Source organism: Vipera berus (genome assembly GCF_964194415.1).
Source record: "Vipera berus genome assembly, chromosome: 2".
Lineage (NCBI taxonomy): Eukaryota > Metazoa > Chordata > Lepidosauria > Squamata > Viperidae > Vipera > Vipera berus.
In genome coordinates, this window is record NC_138203.1 from 169,058,624 (window position 1) to 169,076,771 (window position 18,148).

Sequence of the window (18,148 nt, forward strand, 5' to 3'; positions counted from 1 at the left end):
AATTAATACGGTGACACAAGCCCACAAGAACATTGTCAGCTAAACTGTTGCCATGAAAAAAGATAGGTATACGAAGTCGCCAGAAGCTAAGCTCTAATTTTGGACCTCCTCCTAGCGCCACTCTATATACCTTCAGCCCTTTCCGCTACGCCCAGGGGTTCCCTCCCAAACGCCAGCATTGGATGGGCGTCTTTATGCGGACCCTTGCCTAGTCGTGCTCGGAATGAGAGACTCCCAGGGATACGGCCCGGCCAACTTTCCAACGAAAGTTGAGTTTTACTTCGATCTGGAGTATTTAGGTTTACTCCTAAATACGTATGAAACTTTTTATTTCAAAACCCCGCGGGTCCCCAACTTCCTCCCGCTGGGTCGGGCGGCCCTTTGCGATGCTTCCCGTAGCATCCATCATCGAGAGACCAGCCACCGTAGTGCAGAGGCAGCGGCCGCGGGAGCTTCAGGGAGGCTCCGCCTACTGAATCTTTCAGAGGGCTCCCGCACCAAACACGGAACTACAGCACGTGGGTACGAGACTTAGTCTATGATTATGTCGTTCAGAGGGGACCTTTCCCCTTGTCCCTATACGTAACTTCCGGCTTCCTGTTCCGCAAAACTTAACTCTGCCGATCTTTGCTTTTATTGACTTGATTTCTTGTCCTCTTTCTCCCCCCCCCTCCCCTTTCCCAGGGCTTGTTGGAGAACCGTAGAAATTCAGGTAATCCATCGGGTGGGGGAAGCGGTGGCTCCGTTGCCCTTTGGGGGAGTTTTTCGGGGCGTCATTTGGACGAAGACCCCGTTACGGTATTAGCGTTACACTCACGAATGTAATGTTGATGGTTCCTTTTTATATGAAAAAATATGCAAACGAAGGTAAATATTTTTATTAAGCTACTTGCCTGTAGGAAGAAATAAGATCCTTAAGTCTTAACATAGTTAGGTTTGTTTTTTGAATGCTTGTTTAGAGGGAACTGTAAAGCACTGAAGCGGTATATAAGTCTTAAGTGCTGTTGCTATTGCTATGTTATTAAAACTTGGAACTGAATATGCAATTTCATTTACCATGGACACCAAAGGAACGCTATTAGAAACCAATGCCAATGTTATAGTAAATTTATAGAACCTACTGTGTTAACAATATGAGAGCTAGTTAGGTCTAGTAGAGGTTAAGACACCAAGCTAGAAAACAGGAGGCCTTGAGTTCAAGTCCTGCCTTAGCCATGAAAACCAGCTGGGTGATTTTGGGTCACTCATTCTTCTTCAGCCCAACCCACTTCACAGGGATGTTGTTGTGGGGAAAATGGGAGGAGGAAGGTATATTGGAAATGTTCACCACCTTTGAGTTATTTGTAAAAATAATACAGGCGGGATACAAATAAATAGAATATGTGACAGTGCTTACATTTTAAATAGGATATTATTAAAGGAAACGTTAATCAGTGGCTATTCCCAGAACAAGTTAATCCTCCTGAAGTGACCCCCACATCCTTATAAGATGGATATTGTAAACAGGAGTATCACTTCCATTCTCACCTTGTGATGCATTTGGCAGAATAATACTGAAAAAAAACACACCCCATTAAATAAATTGTGCTTCGTTTAAAGTTTATGAGTTTCTTTTTTTAACAGAAGACAACACTTCAGTTTAGGGAAAATGTGCTATATGCTAAGATTTGGCAAATTCAACTTTATTGTGATCCAGATGGAAGGAAGATTTAATTATTAAATAAATCTTCTAAATCTAAAATTAATTAAATTTAGATCCTAAACATAAGCAAAAAGAATTAGAATTAGAAACCCTACTCTAAAAATAAAATAAAATAAAATGCCATCAGTCAATTGAACTTGCTGGAAGAGAAGTGTTACAATCTTTATGTCAAAATTATTACTGAGTGTTACTGTGCACAGTTACCTAGCAATGTTTTTATATAACACTCTGGTATTTTTGAAGATGGAATTGAATAACATACACTGGGATAATTGAAATGCATACATTTATAATAAGTATTGACACCTGCCATAACACTGTTTTGTCTTCTATTTATCTAGCATCTATGTCCCAAAATCAGAAGGAGTTGGCAGGTCTGGGTCGGCTTGAATACTTGCAAGCTTTAGTTACTGAATTCCAAGTGACAGATAACTCAGGTGAATGTAATTTATTGGTCAGTTCTTAGTCTCACATTGGCTTTTACAGGTGCTTTTTTAATATTAAGAGTTCTTTCATTTATGTTGCAGATGCCAAAGAGCAAGTGTTGGCTAATCTGGCCAATTTTGCTTATGACCCCCAAAATTATGAATATCTGCGGCAGCTCAGGGTCTTGGATTTGTTTCTCGACATGCTGACTGAGGATAATGACAATCTTGTGGAATTTGCACTTGGTAAGGTCTGGATTTCAACATTTTCCATGAAATAGAATCATTTCTCAGCAGTTGTAAGATATAGGAGAAGCTAGGATGTTAGCATGTTCCACTGCAGTGTTCAATTCTGTCTTCAGTTTAAGATGTGAAGAAAAACCTGTAGTTATGTAATTTGCTGCTAAATTTCCAGAAGCCTTAACCTGCAATGATCAGAGAGGTGGGAGGGCTAGTTTCCTCATCCTTGGCTTAAGAACTCTCTAGCAAAGGTTTGATTTGATTTGATTAAATTTATATGCCGCCCTTCTCCCTGAGGACTCAGGGCGGCTCACAACCATAAAAATTAAAAAACATAAAGTAAAAAATGTAAAAAAGAATTAAACAATAGGTGTAATAAATACAAGGCAATTTAACCCAGTAAAAAGCCTAATTAAAAAACATAGTCAGTCCAGGCCCGCTTGTTGGAACAACCAGGTCTTCAGGTCACGGCGGAAGAACCGACAGTCAGGGGCCGTCCGCAGCTCTGGGGGTAGTTCATTCCAGAGGGTTGGCACGCCCACAGAGAAGGCTCTCCCCCTGTGGGTTGCCAGCCGGCAATGCCTGGCCAATGGCACCCTGAGGAGGCCGACTCTGTGAGAGCGAACCGGGCGATGGGAGGATGACAATGGCAGCAGGTGGTCTCGCAAGTTTAAGGTATGCAAGTAGGCTGAAGAACTGGGTAGGATATTACAGAAAATATATTTTGAAAATGATGAGAAGAGGACACTAGCAAAATACACCAGCAAATATAACCCAGAATACAGCTGAGAGCAATAATATAAAGCACGGGTGTCAACCTTGTCACGTGATATTGCGACTTTTTTTTTTGCATTGCTGGAGCTGGGGTGGGCGCGGCTTCCATATGATGCAACCAGCCCATGGGCCAACAGTTTGACACCCCTGATATAAAGTGTAACATTCTCTTGTGCAATGACTATTGCAAACTGGATTTTTTAGTGTTGAGGTTAGCCTGACTGGTTTATTTTAAAGGTTTTCGTAACAAAATCAAGTGCAATTGAAACTAAATATGTAGATTACTTAATTTTTTTAATAAAACAATCACATTTTATCAGATTCCAACTTTAGAAAAATAAGTAGGATTTTTATAAGGGGTAACTATGTATTCAACAATATTTTTTGCACAGAGGAACTTTTGGCTAGGTCAAAATAGTTAAACATAAACTATGGTATATTGAGCAGAGGTCCCCAACTTTTTGGGCACCAGGGACAGGTTACATGGCCAAAGGTTTTTCTGTGGACCAGAGGGGTGGTGGTTTTGTGCTGCTTGCATTCCACAAATGGGGCTTTGCTTGTTTGTGCGGCCCGGTTGATGGCATGCTGCAGCTCGGTACTGGTCCACAGATCAGGGGCTGGGGACCCCTGTCTTAGAGGGTGCTTGTCAACTCTGCATCATTTCTCTTACCTGTCTTTCCTCCTTTTGGCCCCAAAAATCCAAATGTGTAGGCTGTTTTGCAAATAGAATACAGGTTTTTCCAAATTTGTACAATATTTTATCATAATTCTGGTACTAGATTTTTAATTCATGAGGTGTACTGTTTTATTCTTTCTCCCTAACAGTTGCACAGATTCATAATCTGTATATAAAATCTACAATCAGTATTTTATGACTTTTAAGATTCTGAATGTATCTTTGTTATAAGTTGGTCATTTGAACTGAGGAAATTTGTATCTTTGCCATGCCTTCCCACTTGACAGGACAGTATTTATGATGGATTCTACTGATAGGTATGACCATACTATGACCTGTGAGTACAGAAATGGTTGTTTCAGTTTAGTTCTCAGCATGCTCACTCAAGCTTTCCAACCTAAGGATTCTGCAGATGCAGAGATGTTTTGCACCTCCTGAAAGCTATTTTTGATGGACAGCATTTATATAAATAGCTTGCAAGTTTGCTTATATTATATATTGTCGGTAGACCTCAGGTACCAACTGCAATTGAGACTGGCAACTGTTACTAAACAACACAGTTGTAAAGTGAAATATCACATGAATACACCAACTTACAACATCAGTTCTGACTGCAGCTGTTAAGTGAATTACCTGGTAGTTGTTAAGTACAATATCGTGTGACCATGGCTTGTGACTTCCTGCCAGCTTCCCCGTTGACTTTGCTTGTTTGGTTGGTGATCACACATTATAAACTATAAATGTGTGATGGTTGTCTAGCACCCGAATTGCGATCACATGTCTTCAGGATTCTGTGATGGCTGCAACTTCCAAGGATCAGTCATAAACCACCTTTTTCATAGTCACTGTAAGTTTGAACGGTCACCAAATGAGCAGCTCAGTTCTCGTATCAGATGTATCCCCAAACCATTGATGGACAGAAACAAGAGACCAAGTTGTCTTAGAGCAGGGGTGTCCAAACTTTTTTCAAAGAGGGCCAGATTGGATGAAGTGAACATGCTGGAGGGCCGAACATTTTTCCGAACATTCTTTGAACAATTACAATTAAATGCAAATGAATTATTTTATGCCAAGTTAATTGCAAATGGCATACTTTTCATTTTATAACATAAGATCAACTGACAGCTGAGTTTTCACAATGTATTTTAAATAAATTTAAAAAAAAAACTTACTGTGTGAGCTGTTACCAGAGAGTCTGACCTTGTCAAACTTACTTTGACAAGGTCAGACTCTCTGGTAACAGCTCACACACTTCCACCACTTCACAAATTCTGCTAGGCCAGGGCCCTACCTACCCCTGTCCAGCTCCCCACATCCCAGCCCATAAAATGGCTGTGAAACACAGAATGCGCGCACGTGCACACACACACACACACACACACACACACACACACAGACACACCCGCCCTTCCCTGGATGTCGCCTTCGCCCAGGGGAGCCAGAGGGCTTCGAAACTGGGGCAGCTCCGGCGGCAAAGAAGGCGCGCCCTCGCTGCACCAGCACAGACGCCGCGCCAAGCCTGCGGCGGGGGGAGGAGCGTGGCGGTTTGGCCAGACAGGAAAAGGTGCGGGAAGCGGCCGCCGCCTGGTAACGGCGCCCGGGCTCACAACGTGGAGGCGGCGAGCAAGCACGCGCTCAGGGCGAGGCGGCCGCGGTCCGGTGAGGGAAGACCGCCGAGGGAGTGGCTGGCCGGGCTGCGCTGCTGCCGAGCAAAGCTCGGCCGGGGTGCCCGCTCTGCTCTGCCTGGTGCCAGCTCAGAGACTCCGCCCGCCAGGCCCTTCTCCCGCTCAGCCAGGCCAGGCGCGCACCGTCAGCCTCGCTGCACCGGCACAGACGCTGCGCCAAGCCTGGGGCAGGGGGGGAGGAGCGCGGCGGTTCGGCCAGGCAGGAAAAGGTGCGGGAAGCGACCGCCGCCTGGTAACGGCGCCCGGGCTCACAACGTGGAGGCGGTGTAGCGAGGCTGACGGTGCGCGCCTGGCCTGGCTGAGTGGGAGAAGGGCCTGGCGGGCGGAGTCTCTGAGCTGGCGCCAGGCAGAGCAGAGCGGGCGCTCCGGCCAAGCTTTGCTCGGCAGCAGCGCAGCCCGGCCAGCCACTCCCTCGGCGCTCTTCCCTCACTGGACCGCGGCCGCCTCGCCCTGAGCGCGCGCTTGCTCGCCGCCTCCACGTTGTGAGCCCGGGCGCCGGTACCAGGCGGCGGCCGCTTCCTGCACCTTTTCCTGCCTGGCCGAACCGCCACGCGCTCAGCCAGGCCAGGCGCGCACCGTCAGCCTCGCTGCACCGGCACAGACGCCGCGCCAAGCCCGGGGCGAGGGGAAGGAGCACGGCGGTTCGGCCAGGCAGCCGGCCCTTCAACCCACCGGAGGAGCGGCAGATCGGCGCGGCCGGAGTCGGGAAAGCCACTAGAAGGGGGAGGGGAGTCACCTCTCCCCGCCGTGGGGTCGCCCAGCCCGTCCCGGGAGGCTGACATTTCTGCAGCTGAAAAAGTCGTCTCGGATTTCATGGCGGAAGGTCACCCCCGGGACTCCAGCGCCAGGCAGGGCTGAGAGGGGGAGGGGGGGAGAAAGGGAGGGAAGGAGACAGGGAGGAGAAAGGATGAATGGGGGGAGGGAGGGAAGGAGAAAGAGAGAAGGAAGGAAGGAAGGAAGGAAGAAGAGAGAATGGAGGCAGGAGAGAGGAAGAAGAAAGAGAAAAGAGAGAGAGAGAGAGAGAGAGAGAGAGAAAGAAAGAAAGAAAGAAAGAAAGAAAGAAAGAAAGAAAGAAAGAAAGAAAGAAAGAAAGAAAGAAAGAAAGAAAGAAAGAGAAAAGAAAGAAAGAAATCGGAGGCTTGGACAGACCCCGCTCCAGGCTCCGGGGCTGCCACCACGGAATGCCCAGCCTCGGGGGGGAGTCTTCTGCAGGCGCGCCCTGGCCCCCTCCCCTCCCCTCCCTCCCTCCCGCGGCCCGTCCCCAAGGCGGCGCCCGCGGGTCCCCAGACTCACAGCATGCAGAGGGTGAAGGCGCCGGCCACGCTCTCGCTGTCGCGCACCAGGAAGCTGCCGGCCCGCCCGGCCCACGCCAGCAGCTCCTCGGCCGCCGCCCGGCTCAGGTCCTTGTGGTACCAGAGCGGCCAGCCCGGCACCGCCGGAGCCCCCGCGCCCGGGAGCCCCAGCGCCACCGGAGCCGCCGCCATGGGCAGCCGCGGCGTGCAGGGAAGGTGCTCAGCGGGATGGGCGGGCAGGCCGAGACCCCCGCCGGCCACCCCCGCCTCGCCCACAGTGCCGCATGGCCCGACCGGAGACCCCCGGCCGCTCAGGGCATGCCCGGCCCAGCGGCTCCTCCTCTGGGCTGCGCTCCGGCCGGGATGAGGGCGCGATCCGCTCTCCGCGGGCTTCCCCTGCGCACTGGAGCCACCCAGGGCCCCGAGCAGGCCTGGTGGAGGAGGAGGAGGAGGCGGAGGAAGCCGCGTGGAGCCCCGGAGCCTGGCTGGCGGGGTGGGGGCAGCAGCTGGGCCGGCCTGCGCTTCCTGGGGCGGCCCCTCAGCGGGGGAGGCGGGAGCAGCTCCCGAAGGGGCGGCCCTCAATCAGAAGGGAGGGCCGTGGGAGGGCCGCATTTACATACAGCAGGGAGGGCTGTTGCGGGCCGTATTAAACCGCCCCGCGGGCCGCAAATGGCCCGCGGGCCGGACTTTGGACATGCCTGTCTTAGAGCTACTGAAATATACATTATTATTAAGGTGAAATGGACCAAACAACCCTGTTGTTATCTTTACCACCTCATTCTCTCATTTTTCAGGAGGACTGTGTAATCTCTGCCTGGACAAAATCAACAAAGACTATATCCTAGAGGCGGGAGGGGTGTCAGCTGTTGTCAACTGTCTTGCCAGTGCCAACGAAGAGACTGTCCTGTCTGCAGTGACAACTCTGATGTACTTGTCCACACCCCAATCCCGCCAGGAGATCACCGCCCTCCCTGTGATCGAGTGCATGCTGCGCTTCTCCCTCTCAACCAACAGAAGGCTGAAAAACCTGGCCACCATTTTTCTTGAGGATTACTGCAGCCCCCTTCAGGTGGAGGAGGCCAGGAGCCTCACCAAGCACACAGCCATCGGAATTCCATTGCCCAAGGAGGGAGGCAGCCCAGGAGGCAGCCAGCGAGATCCTCCCTGAATGAGGAGCAGGATTCTTTCCTGTCACACATCCCAGAGGAAAAGAGGAAGGACTCGCTACAGGTATTCTGCTTACTGTAAATAGTCCTGAGAGTTTCCTTGGGAGGCATACGGTGGACTTTCAGATGGGTTCCTTTTGTATTCTGATATGCTTTTCAATTCATTTTCAGGTTATTTAGAAATATGAACCAGTTGCTATAAACCAGTTGCTAAAGGGCCTTGGTAACTATTCTAGACTGTTTGTAGAGGAGAGCTGGGATATATATATCTGAGCTGAGCTATATATATATATATAGCATCGGGGAGGGAAGAGGCAGGGGAGATATGTCTTGAGTATATATATACTCAAGACATATCTCCCCTGCCTCTTCCGTCCCCGATGCAGCTGACAGTGAGAAAGAGCCTGTGGCCTAGAGGTTAAAATAACTGCCTAATGTGCAATGAGCCCAGGTTCGAATCTCAGAAGGGTGTGGCTGACTGATGAGAACAAATAAGTTTGAAATGGCTATATCAGTCTCCCTTTAATTCTTTGTTAGCAATCCAAAACATTTGTGCATATATACTGCTCAAAAAAATAAAGGGAACAATTAAACAACACAATGTACTGTATTTAATAGTAGGATGTCTTATCTTGTGTTCCCTTTATTTTTAAGCTTATTTTTCAGTAAGTAGCAGGGGGGGAGATAATGAGTCAAAGAGCTGTCTTACATTTTCAGAGCACTTTTGTTCATTTAATTAATTGGCAAGCGTAACAAACATTCCATCCAAGAATGTAACCTTTTAATAAGTCAAATCATTCAAGCACATTTAGAATTAGATATAATCCTATTCCCATAAGGATCATTTGACTTGAAGAACCTCTTTCTGTTTCCAGTTGGGATTGGCAATCAGCAAATACTTCCCAAAGCCTTTGATGGTAGCTGAAATAAATGTTCTTTCCTTTATGCTTCACTTGGAGCGTTTACTCTCCAGTATCGCCTTCCAGTCAACAGTCCAAGATTCAAGTCTCCTCCGTGGTGGCTGTAGCTTTAGATGTTTGTTGTGGCAGCAAGAGAACAAGATGTGTTCCCAGCTTGGATTTGGCTCTACCCCTGAGAAGAATTAGAAAGGGACATTAAAAATGTAGCCATATAATACAGCACTTTGATGAAAAGTTGACGTGGTAACGCAGCTCCTCATACCTTTAATGGTGTCCTTGTCATCAATGAGCAGATCAGCTGAAACAATTGTTTTATCTCTAGTCAGAATTAGTCGCTCCACAAAGTTAGGGCCCAAGTGCTGTGCAACCCACCTGTACTGTCAAGTGATAAGAAAGCAGTATTAGAAGAAAGGCATTTAGTGCTTTCAAGAAAGCTTTTTTTACTATAAAACTGTCAACGCTGCAAACATCGGATGTTCTTGCTTTGACAAAAGATGAAGCAGCAGGTATTTTATATTTCTACTTGTGTATCACTTTTAGAGTTAAAGTTAGATGAAGAAGGGAGGGAGAAGGAAGAATATGCTTAGACATATAGCAGCAGAGCATTTTCAAGGTTGAATGTAATAAGGGGCAATAAGAAAGAACTGGGGGTTAAGCTAAGGAGGGAGAACTTACCCTTCAAACTAATTGGAGAATGTGATTTATGACGGCAACGAAAGGAGGGAACTGTGTTTTAATATTATTGTACTTAGGGGAGGGGAATCCAGATTCCGGCTTTAACCAAGCATTGCCAATGTTCTATTGCCTCGGAGTTCTTTGAAGAGCTCATCCATCAGAAACTTGACAAAAACATTAGTAGACTTATCCTATCTAGCTTTAAGACAGAATGCCTGGACTGTACCTCAAGCTGCTGATCCTCTCCAAACTTTCAAAGACTAAGTTTCAATGAACACAGTCACGAACACATGTGCATAGGCTGGTAATGTGGCTCCAAGAACAGATCTCAGTGATTTGATTTGTTTATTAACTAACTAACTAAACTAACTAATTAAATAATTAATTTGATTTCTATAGCCACCCATCTCAACAAATGACTCTGGGCTGCTCCCAGTTCAGAAACATACAGTCATGGCCGAAATTGTTGGCACCCCAGAAATTTTTCCAGAAAATCAAGTATTTCTCACAGAAAAGTATTGCAGGAACATATGTTTTGCTATACACAGGTTTATTCCCTTTGTGTGTTTTGGAACACAACAAAAAAGGGAGGAAAAAAAGCAAATTGGACATAATGTCAAACAAAACTCCAAAAATGGGCTGGACAAAATTATTGGCACCCTTTCAAAATTGTGGATAAACAAGATTGTTTCAAGCATGTGATGCTCCTTTAAACTCACCTGGGGCAAGTAACAGGTGTGGGCAATATAAAAATCACACATGAAAGCAGATAAAAAGGAGAGAAGTTCACTTAGTCTTTGCATTGTGTGTCTGTGTGTGCCACACTAAGCATGGACAACAGAAAGAGGAGAAGAGAACTGTCTGAGGACTTGAGAACCAAAATTGTGGACAAATATCAACAATCTCAAGGTTACAAGTCCATCTCCAGAGATCTAGATTTGCCTTTGTCCACAGTGCGCAACATTATCAAGAAGTTTGCAACCCAGGGCACTGTAGCTAATCTCCCTGGTCGTGGATGGAAGAGAAAAATTGATGAAAGGTTGCAACGCAGGATAGTCCGGATGGTGGATAAGCAGCCCCAAACAAGTTCCAAAGGAATGCAAACTGTCCTGCAGGCTCAGGGAGCATCAGTGTCAGCGCGAACTATCCATCAACATTTAAATGAAATGAAACGCTATGGCAGGAGACCCAGGAGGACCCTACTGCTGACACAGAGACATAAAAAAGCAAGATTACAGTTTGCCAAAATGTACTTGAGTAAGCCAAAATCCTTCTGGGAAAACGTCTTGTGGACAGATGAGACCAAGATAGAGCTTTTTGGTAAAGCACATCATTCTACTGTTTACCGAAAACGAAATGAGGCCTACAAAGAAAAGAACACAGTACCTACAGTGAAATATGGTGGAGGTTCAATGATGTTTTGGGGTGGTTTTGCTGCCTCTGGCACTGGGTGCCTTGAATGTGTGCAAGGCATCATGAAATCTGAGGATTACCAAAGGATTTTGGGTCGCACTGTAGAGCCCAGTGTCAGAAAGCTGGGTTTGCGTCCGAGATCTTGGGTCTTCCAGCAGGACAATGACCCCAAACATACGTCAAAAAGCACCCAGAAATGGATGGCAAGAAAGCGCTGGAGAGTTCTGAAGTGGCCAGCAATGAGTCCAGATCTGAATCCCATTGAACACCTGTGGAGAGATCTTAAAATTGCTGTTGGGAAAAGGCGCCCTTCCAATAAGAGAGACCTGGAGCAGTTTGCAAAGGAAGAGTGGTCCAAAATTCTGGGTGAGAGGTGTAAGAAGCTTATTTATGGTTATAGGAAGCGACTGATTTCAGTTATTTTTCCCAAAGGGTGTGCAACCAAATATTAAGTTAAGGGTGGCAATAATTTTGTCCAGCCCACTTTTGGAGTTTTGTTTGACATTATGTCCAATTTGCTTTTTTTCCTCCCTTTTTTGTTGTGTTCCAATACACACAAAGGGAATAAACCTGTGTATAGCAAAACATGTGTTCCTGCAATACTTTTCTGTGAGAAATACTTGATTTTCTGGAAACATTTCTGGGGTGCCAACAATTTCGGCCATGACTGTATATTACAATTAAAGTTGTAAAGCATTTTAAAACAACAAAAATAATACTCTAAAAAATCATTAAAACATCTAATTTGAGTACATTCAGAGCAAGAAATCTGGCCTGTAAACAATATAGCCAGGAGGCAGGGCTCTTGGTGCATGTAGCACCCCAGGCTTGGGAGCACAGCCGGGTCTTAAAGTTTTACGGGTCTTAAAGTTTTACGGAAGGCTAATACAGTTGGGGCTATTCTAATCTCCAGAGGGAGGATGTTCCACAGAGCATGGACTGCTGAAGAAGAAGCTCGTCTTCTAGTCCCTCTGAGCTAACATTCTTTGGCTGAGGGGATCTGCAGCATGCCCATCCTATTTCCTATAAAATTTTCCTTTCCTTAAAATTTCCTTTAAAAATGAAAATTTGGTCTTACTGGTGAAAGTACATCAGGTTAGCACTACTTTTTTTACAGAATAAAAATTCTCACTATATAGTTCACAAAAGTGGAAAATTGCATTACTAAGAAGCAGGTTTGCTCTTAAATTTGTTATGAGGGTGTTTTGTGACACTGCAATTATCTAGCACTGTCCTTCAGGAATATGTTTTATTATCTGAATTGCAACATGCCTTCTGTTATCTTTTCCACTGTTTTAGCCTTTAACTTCACTGTGTTCTTAACAAGGTTAGGCTTCTGGATTCCCCAAACCCTGAAAATCTCTGCTCTACATCATGACAAGGAAGGGATGAGGCTTAGAACAGAGCAATCAGCCATTTTTAAATCTGTTACCCAGTTGCCTCTTCCACAGGGATGCTCTGGGGTATGGGAGTGGGATATTTTTCTATGGAGACAAGAATCAGGTCAGCCCATTCTTGAATTCAGATTTTCCTTCTGCTCCAGGCTGGCCTGCAACTCTTCAAGTCGCTTATAATGGGCTGGGCTGGCTAAAGGTGATGAAGCTGCAGTACAGCAAAAAATTGGAGGGCCACATAAACTTGCTTTCCTTGACTTTCCAGACAGATTTTTCAAACTTTGAAAGACGGCTCTTTCAAGACAGATTTCCAGACAATAATTATTCCTATATAGCTAGTGTATGATACTAGTCTGTTATCCTCATAATTTGGATGGAGGGTGGCATAAAACTCTTCGTAATAAATTGATAAATATTGTGGACAGAAAAGAATAAAGCATATCTTTCATATCTAGGTGGCAGCAACAAATTTAGGAAACTACTACACAAATCATAAAATATGCTTTTAAGCTTCAGCATCTTAACTATGCGTATCTCATAAGATGCGTATGTATAATTACATATGTATAAAATATTGGCCAATATAACCCTTTCTAAAATGCCACTTATAAGTTTTAAAATCAGATAGCAATAGCCTTTGGGGATGACAAGGCCTGTGCTGATTTGAAAGAGCCACCCTTTCTGATCAGTATGTATCATTTAAATATTTTGATGAGTGGAGTACATATTTTATTATACTTGATATCTTTTTTTTTTCTTTCAAGGTGCTTTGACTCTTTAGTGGCTTTGTACTGGCACGATTTCAGTTTGTATAAGGCAATGGAAGATTTGGATTTTAATGGCTAGTAATCTTCTTAAGAGTTTAGTATCCTGGACTAAGACAGAACTTTTCTGTAATCTCAGAAGAACTAAAGCTGAGGCACGGTACGAAAGCCACCCAAACCTGCTGTGACATTGTCTTGTTATTAGTCACTAACCAGGGAAGAGGCAAGGAAAGAAAGCCAAAGAAAGAACAGAGTTATTCAGAATCCCTCATCTTGATTGATAGGTGCTTTGCATGTTAAGAGTGAAAGAAGGAAGAGTAACACTTGCCAACCTTTTCCAAAACACAGTGTTCATATTTCCGTATAGGAGTTGTGCAAATAAAAACGTCGGTGCTGAAAAGACACAATATGCTTCATTACAAGAAGAAAATATATGCTAATGCCAAAATGTTCTTAAATGTCGAATGGTCCTTACTTGGGCATTTGATTCATCTCGTGCATCGCTTCAATAGCTCCTGGGATGGGCTGCAGACTCAGAAAGAAGCCGGGTGACTCATAGACACTGGCTATTTTCTCCTAAAAAAGAAAGTCACATGCTTAGAATTATGGTTAAGACAATTTAATTAAGGTTTAAAATTCAGGTAGCTTTGAAGATCATATAAAGAAACCAGATGCTATATTTTAAGTTAATTTCCAAACCATATTCCAAGGTAAGTAGCACTAAAGGCCAAGCTGCTTTTTACAGCAAGAAGTTAAGAATGGGTCATTGGTGCAAGACGTTTTTTGAAATAGCTAGCGTGACTGTCATGCTTATAGTTCTATCTCGTTTGTTTATACTCTTGAATCTGCTCCTTACTCAAAAACTCAGAAAAGTAAAGAATATTGTTGTAATTGAGGGGTGGCACTAAAATGATTCTCAAACCTTGCAAAATACTGCTTAGGTAAATAGCTGTAACTGTTTTGTAATTATTAGAATGAATAAGCAGCGGAAGGCATAGATGACCTACCGGAACAGTGTTTCTCAAACTTAGTCGCTTGAAGATATGTGGGCCAACTCCCAGAATTGAAGCTGGCTGGAGAATTCTGGGAGCTGAAGCCCACACATCTTCAAGTCGCCAAGGTTGAGAAACACTGCGCTAGAGATCATTTCTTTTTAGTAACACATGTATGGGCTGCATTCACACACTAAACCATGATGGGAATTCTTCACACTTTCCTTGCTGTCTAGGTAAGGCCACTTATGCCTGAAAATGCAGAGACTTGGTTCCTGCCTGCCAATTGTTCAACTAATTGCCGAAGCCACTTCTCAGGATTGCAGAGTATCGGTGATCTGCATCAAGGTAGAGGTGAGAAAGGAAACAGTCTCTTTCTTTTGCCCTTCCTCTGAGAAAACAGCCCGGGACTGCTGGAAGGGAGGGAGAGGGCAGATATTATAAAGGGGGGGGGGTATCTCCCAGCAATTTGTGTGGTTCTTGGTACCAAAGGGATGCCCAGCTAAGAAAAAAAACCATGTATATTTCTCTCCTTTCAAAAGTTTTGAGAGAAGTTGCCATTTGCTCTTCGAGATATGATTTCAAACTCCTTTACTTTGTGGTGTTGAAGGCTTCTGGAAGGAAGTTTACTACAAGCCTGTTCTAGTGTCTCTTCCTATTTCAGGATAAAGGCAAACGGTGCAGCTCCTGACAGAAATGAAGACATGAGAGAGCACCTAAGAAGTCACGGTTATGTCTCTCTGGTGACACAAAAAGAAAGATAATAAAAAGCAAAGACATCCTCAACTCCTGGACAAGTTTGAAGTGGCTTGACATTTCCACCTTTTGGGGTGCGTCTCGACTTCCCAGTTTAGTTACAGCCCCTGGGAGCCCCTGACTTAAATCCTAAACAGATGACACTGCTCAGCTTTCAAATCCAGAGAAGGGAGAGCCAGAGTTAGAAGGGAAAGTTTACAGCAGACTGACTTCACTTACAGCAGCTTTTATCAGTTCTCAAACGAGTAGTGTTTTATATAGCCAATACTGTGCTTTTAAAAGTTACACAGGGTTGCACTCTTAAGCACTCCACCAATTAAAAGGTCATGACATGAAACAGATTCTAATGCTTCAGCTAAAAGTTTCTTTTAAAACTTTTAAAGTTGCAGACATTGCTGTATTAGTTGTACACTACTCATTTATAGGCAGAAGTGCTTTCTTTGGGCCTTGTATATTGCAGTAATCTGGCACTCCATAGAGCAGCTCAAACTCTTGCATTCTTTTGCTAGCTTCAAAAAAAAAAGGCTGCTCGTTTAAGAGGTGGGTTGACGAATGATTCCTTAAAAACAATGGTATCTTTAAAAAAAAGAAAGATGTGGGAACCTGACAAAAGTTAGCCTCTCCCATCCCCTCCACCTTAAGGAACACCAGATCTGTCTTTTGGCTTGCCTGAGAAGTCTTCCAATCATTTTCAAAGCAGAAAGAGAGACTTTTTTTTTTGTAAAAGCCGTTTAACATTACCGCGTTTTATCTCAGCATGAACCGAAACTACGGGTTTGAAAAAAAAATGCCAGACGCGTCACCTAAGGCGTTTCCCAACCTTAGGAACTTGAAGATGCGTGGACTTCAACTCCCAGAATTCCCCAGCCAGCTATGCTGGCTGGGGAATTCTGGGAGTTGAAGTCCACGCATCTTCAAGTTCCTAAGCGGCAAGGAAGAAAACCTGAGATCTGCCTCCTGCAGCATTTCTGCCCGTTCTCCCTTTAGCTGCAGGAAAAAACAAAAGCGGAGGGATGGAGACCCAGAATTCCTCCTGCTCCTCGGGGATCCAGCTACCGAAAGCTCACCCCGAGGTCTTCCCGCAGGCGCCGGTACTGATCCAACGCCGAAAAGCCCTTTCGTTGCGCCAGTTCCACGCGAGGCTCCCCGGGGTAGGAAGCCACAAAGTCGCGGAGCAGCCCGCCCTCGAAGTCGCTCAAGACCCCGTCCATGTCCACCAGCACGCGGAGCGAGGGACGCCCGCCGTCGGCCATGTCTTTCAAGCGGCAAAGAGACTGCGCCGCCGCCGCCCCCCCCCCCTCCCCAAGTCCTCGACTCAGGCCAAGCAAGAGGATAGAGGAGAAATCGAGGGTTTTCCGGTGGAATAAAGTCGCGGTACTGAAGGGCAAAGGAGCTTTTAAAAGTGCGGGAAGGCTGGAATAACAAGAGTTGGAAGGGACTTTGGAGGTCTTCTAGTCCAGCCTTTCCCAACCTTAGGAACTTGAAGATGCGTGGACTTCAACTCCCAGAATTCCCCAGCCAGCTATGCTGGCTGGGGAATTCTGGGAGTTGAAGTCCACGCATCTTCAAGTTCCTAAGGTTGGGAAACGCTGTTCTAGTCCAACCCTCTGCTCAGGCAGGAAACGGCCGAGAACCTCGTGGGGAAGGAGTAAATCCCAGCTCCTCCATCGACGACAGAAGGGAATTGGCCTCGCTCCGTTTGCCACGCCTTCGGGGCTGGAGTCCCGTTTGAGATTTCGTTTACCGGGCCTTTTTAAGATCGCATTATTCCGCGAGACGATTTTATACATCGTATATATAAAGGCCTTAATTAGTTTCAGGCGAACGCAAGGATACTTTCTGTAAATAGGAGCATCAAAAGGTAAAGATTTCCCCGTTTTAATCCTAAAATTTTGTTTGAAATATTTTTTTCTTACCTAAAAAATCAGCGGGTATCAACCGGTAAATAAACAATTAGATTTAAACCAGATGGTACACATTTATTCTGTGATATTGCAATTTTGATTTTGCTAAGGTCTGGATTTGATCTTTAAAATCAAACGTGTATTTTCCGGATTTTGTATGATTTTTAGATGGGGTGCACCTGAAAGTTACCTGAGTTAACACAAAATTTGAAGCAAAAGTCACAAGTTCATAGAGCCACAAACTAATCACATGTGTAAGAATCAGCAAAGTGTCTCAACCTTGCCAACTTGAAGTTGTGCAGACTTCAACTCCCAGAATTGCTCAGCCGGCAAAACTTAAGGAATTCAGAGAGTTGGTCCAGGAATCTTTTAAGTTGTCAAGATTGAGAAACATTGCTAGCCTATATTGTACAGAATACTGCGTTATTTTACCATAATTTCTCTACTGTACAACTTCATTGTTGGTCTGTACTTGTTTTTCAAACTTGATAATTGGAAGATGGACTTCAATTCCCAGAATTTGCCCTGCTGGCTGAGGAATTCTGGAAGTCGAAGTCCACACTAATTAAAAGTTGCCAAGTTTGGAAAAAAAAGTCTATATAATACAGTTTTGTCATATCCGAAGTACATCCACTGCATAATCCAGATATTTGGAGTTTGCACACACTATGATGGATGGTGTAGCAGTGAACTAATATTTCAGTGTCTGCGTTAACAGAGGGATAGTATCAAGATCAAGGAAAGTGATAGTACTGTTCTATACTGCACCGGTGAATCCACATTTGGAATACAATACTGCATCCATTTCTGATCAGTAGAAAAAAGAGTGCAGAGAAGAGCTAAAAGAATTAGGCATGTTTAACTTAACAAAGAGAAGACTGAGGCAGGCAACTATTGACTGCCAGCTAGTCAGTCTCAAAACAACTTATATTGCTTGTTATATTTTTGTTGCCACATCTTATTTTTTTAGCCTTTTTAAATACAACAGAATGTATTTTATTCAACACTAAAACTTAATTACATTTTAGTTAACACCCAGCACTTTAGAAATTCTGGTTTTATGGTCTTCCTATTATCTCAGCCTTGTAAATCTATAGTCAGTATCCTTACAAATTTTAGACAAAGGTTGTTTTAATGTTATAACTGTAAATTTCATAGCTCTTTTTTATATCGCTAATCAAAGACTGAAATAAAGATATTGCAGTGTAAAAGCACATATATCCAAGTCTGAAGTTCCAGAATACAGTGGACTGTTTATTGAATTTATTGAACTCTATAAACACTCTGGCCATCTTCACAAGCTAAATGAAACATTCTGTTAAAAAGCACCAGCAACATATTAATCCCCAACCACATCAACCCCTATATCT

The 18,148-nt window shown here is 44.7% G+C and overlaps 2 protein-coding genes across 4 annotated transcripts; one reads left to right on the forward strand and one right to left on the reverse strand.

The window, feature by feature from the left end:
• Positions 1–597: 597 nt before the first annotated feature.
• Positions 598–15,621, forward strand: ARMC7 (armadillo repeat containing 7). Of its 3 annotated transcripts, XM_081321443.1 has the most exons (7): positions 614–867; positions 2,044–2,139; positions 2,230–2,373; positions 7,589–8,024; positions 13,127–13,286; positions 14,355–14,472; positions 14,783–15,621. In XM_081321443.1, the coding sequence occupies exons 1-4, from the start codon at positions 825–827 to the stop codon at positions 7,960–7,962; spliced, it is 657 nt and encodes a 218-aa protein (XP_081177569.1). In that variant the 5' UTR covers positions 614–824; the 3' UTR covers positions 7,963–8,024; positions 13,127–13,286; positions 14,355–14,472; positions 14,783–15,621. The 3 variants fall into 3 exon arrangements, with proteins under 3 accessions (XP_081177570.1, XP_081177569.1, XP_081177568.1); XM_081321444.1 differs by lacking the exon at positions 13,127–13,286 and having other exon boundaries at positions 598–712; XM_081321442.1 differs by lacking the exon at positions 13,127–13,286 and having other exon boundaries at positions 616–867.
• NT5C (5', 3'-nucleotidase, cytosolic) lies at positions 8,720–16,178 on the reverse strand. The gene is made up of 5 exons (XM_081321446.1): positions 15,942–16,178; positions 13,602–13,702; positions 13,459–13,519; positions 9,143–9,257; positions 8,720–9,052 (listed from the first exon to the last, which is right to left on the reverse strand). The coding sequence occupies exons 1-5, from the start codon at positions 16,125–16,127 to the stop codon at positions 8,910–8,912; spliced, it is 606 nt and encodes a 201-aa protein (XP_081177572.1). The 5' UTR covers positions 16,128–16,178; the 3' UTR covers positions 8,720–8,909.
• Positions 16,179–18,148: the final 1,970 nt, after the last annotated feature.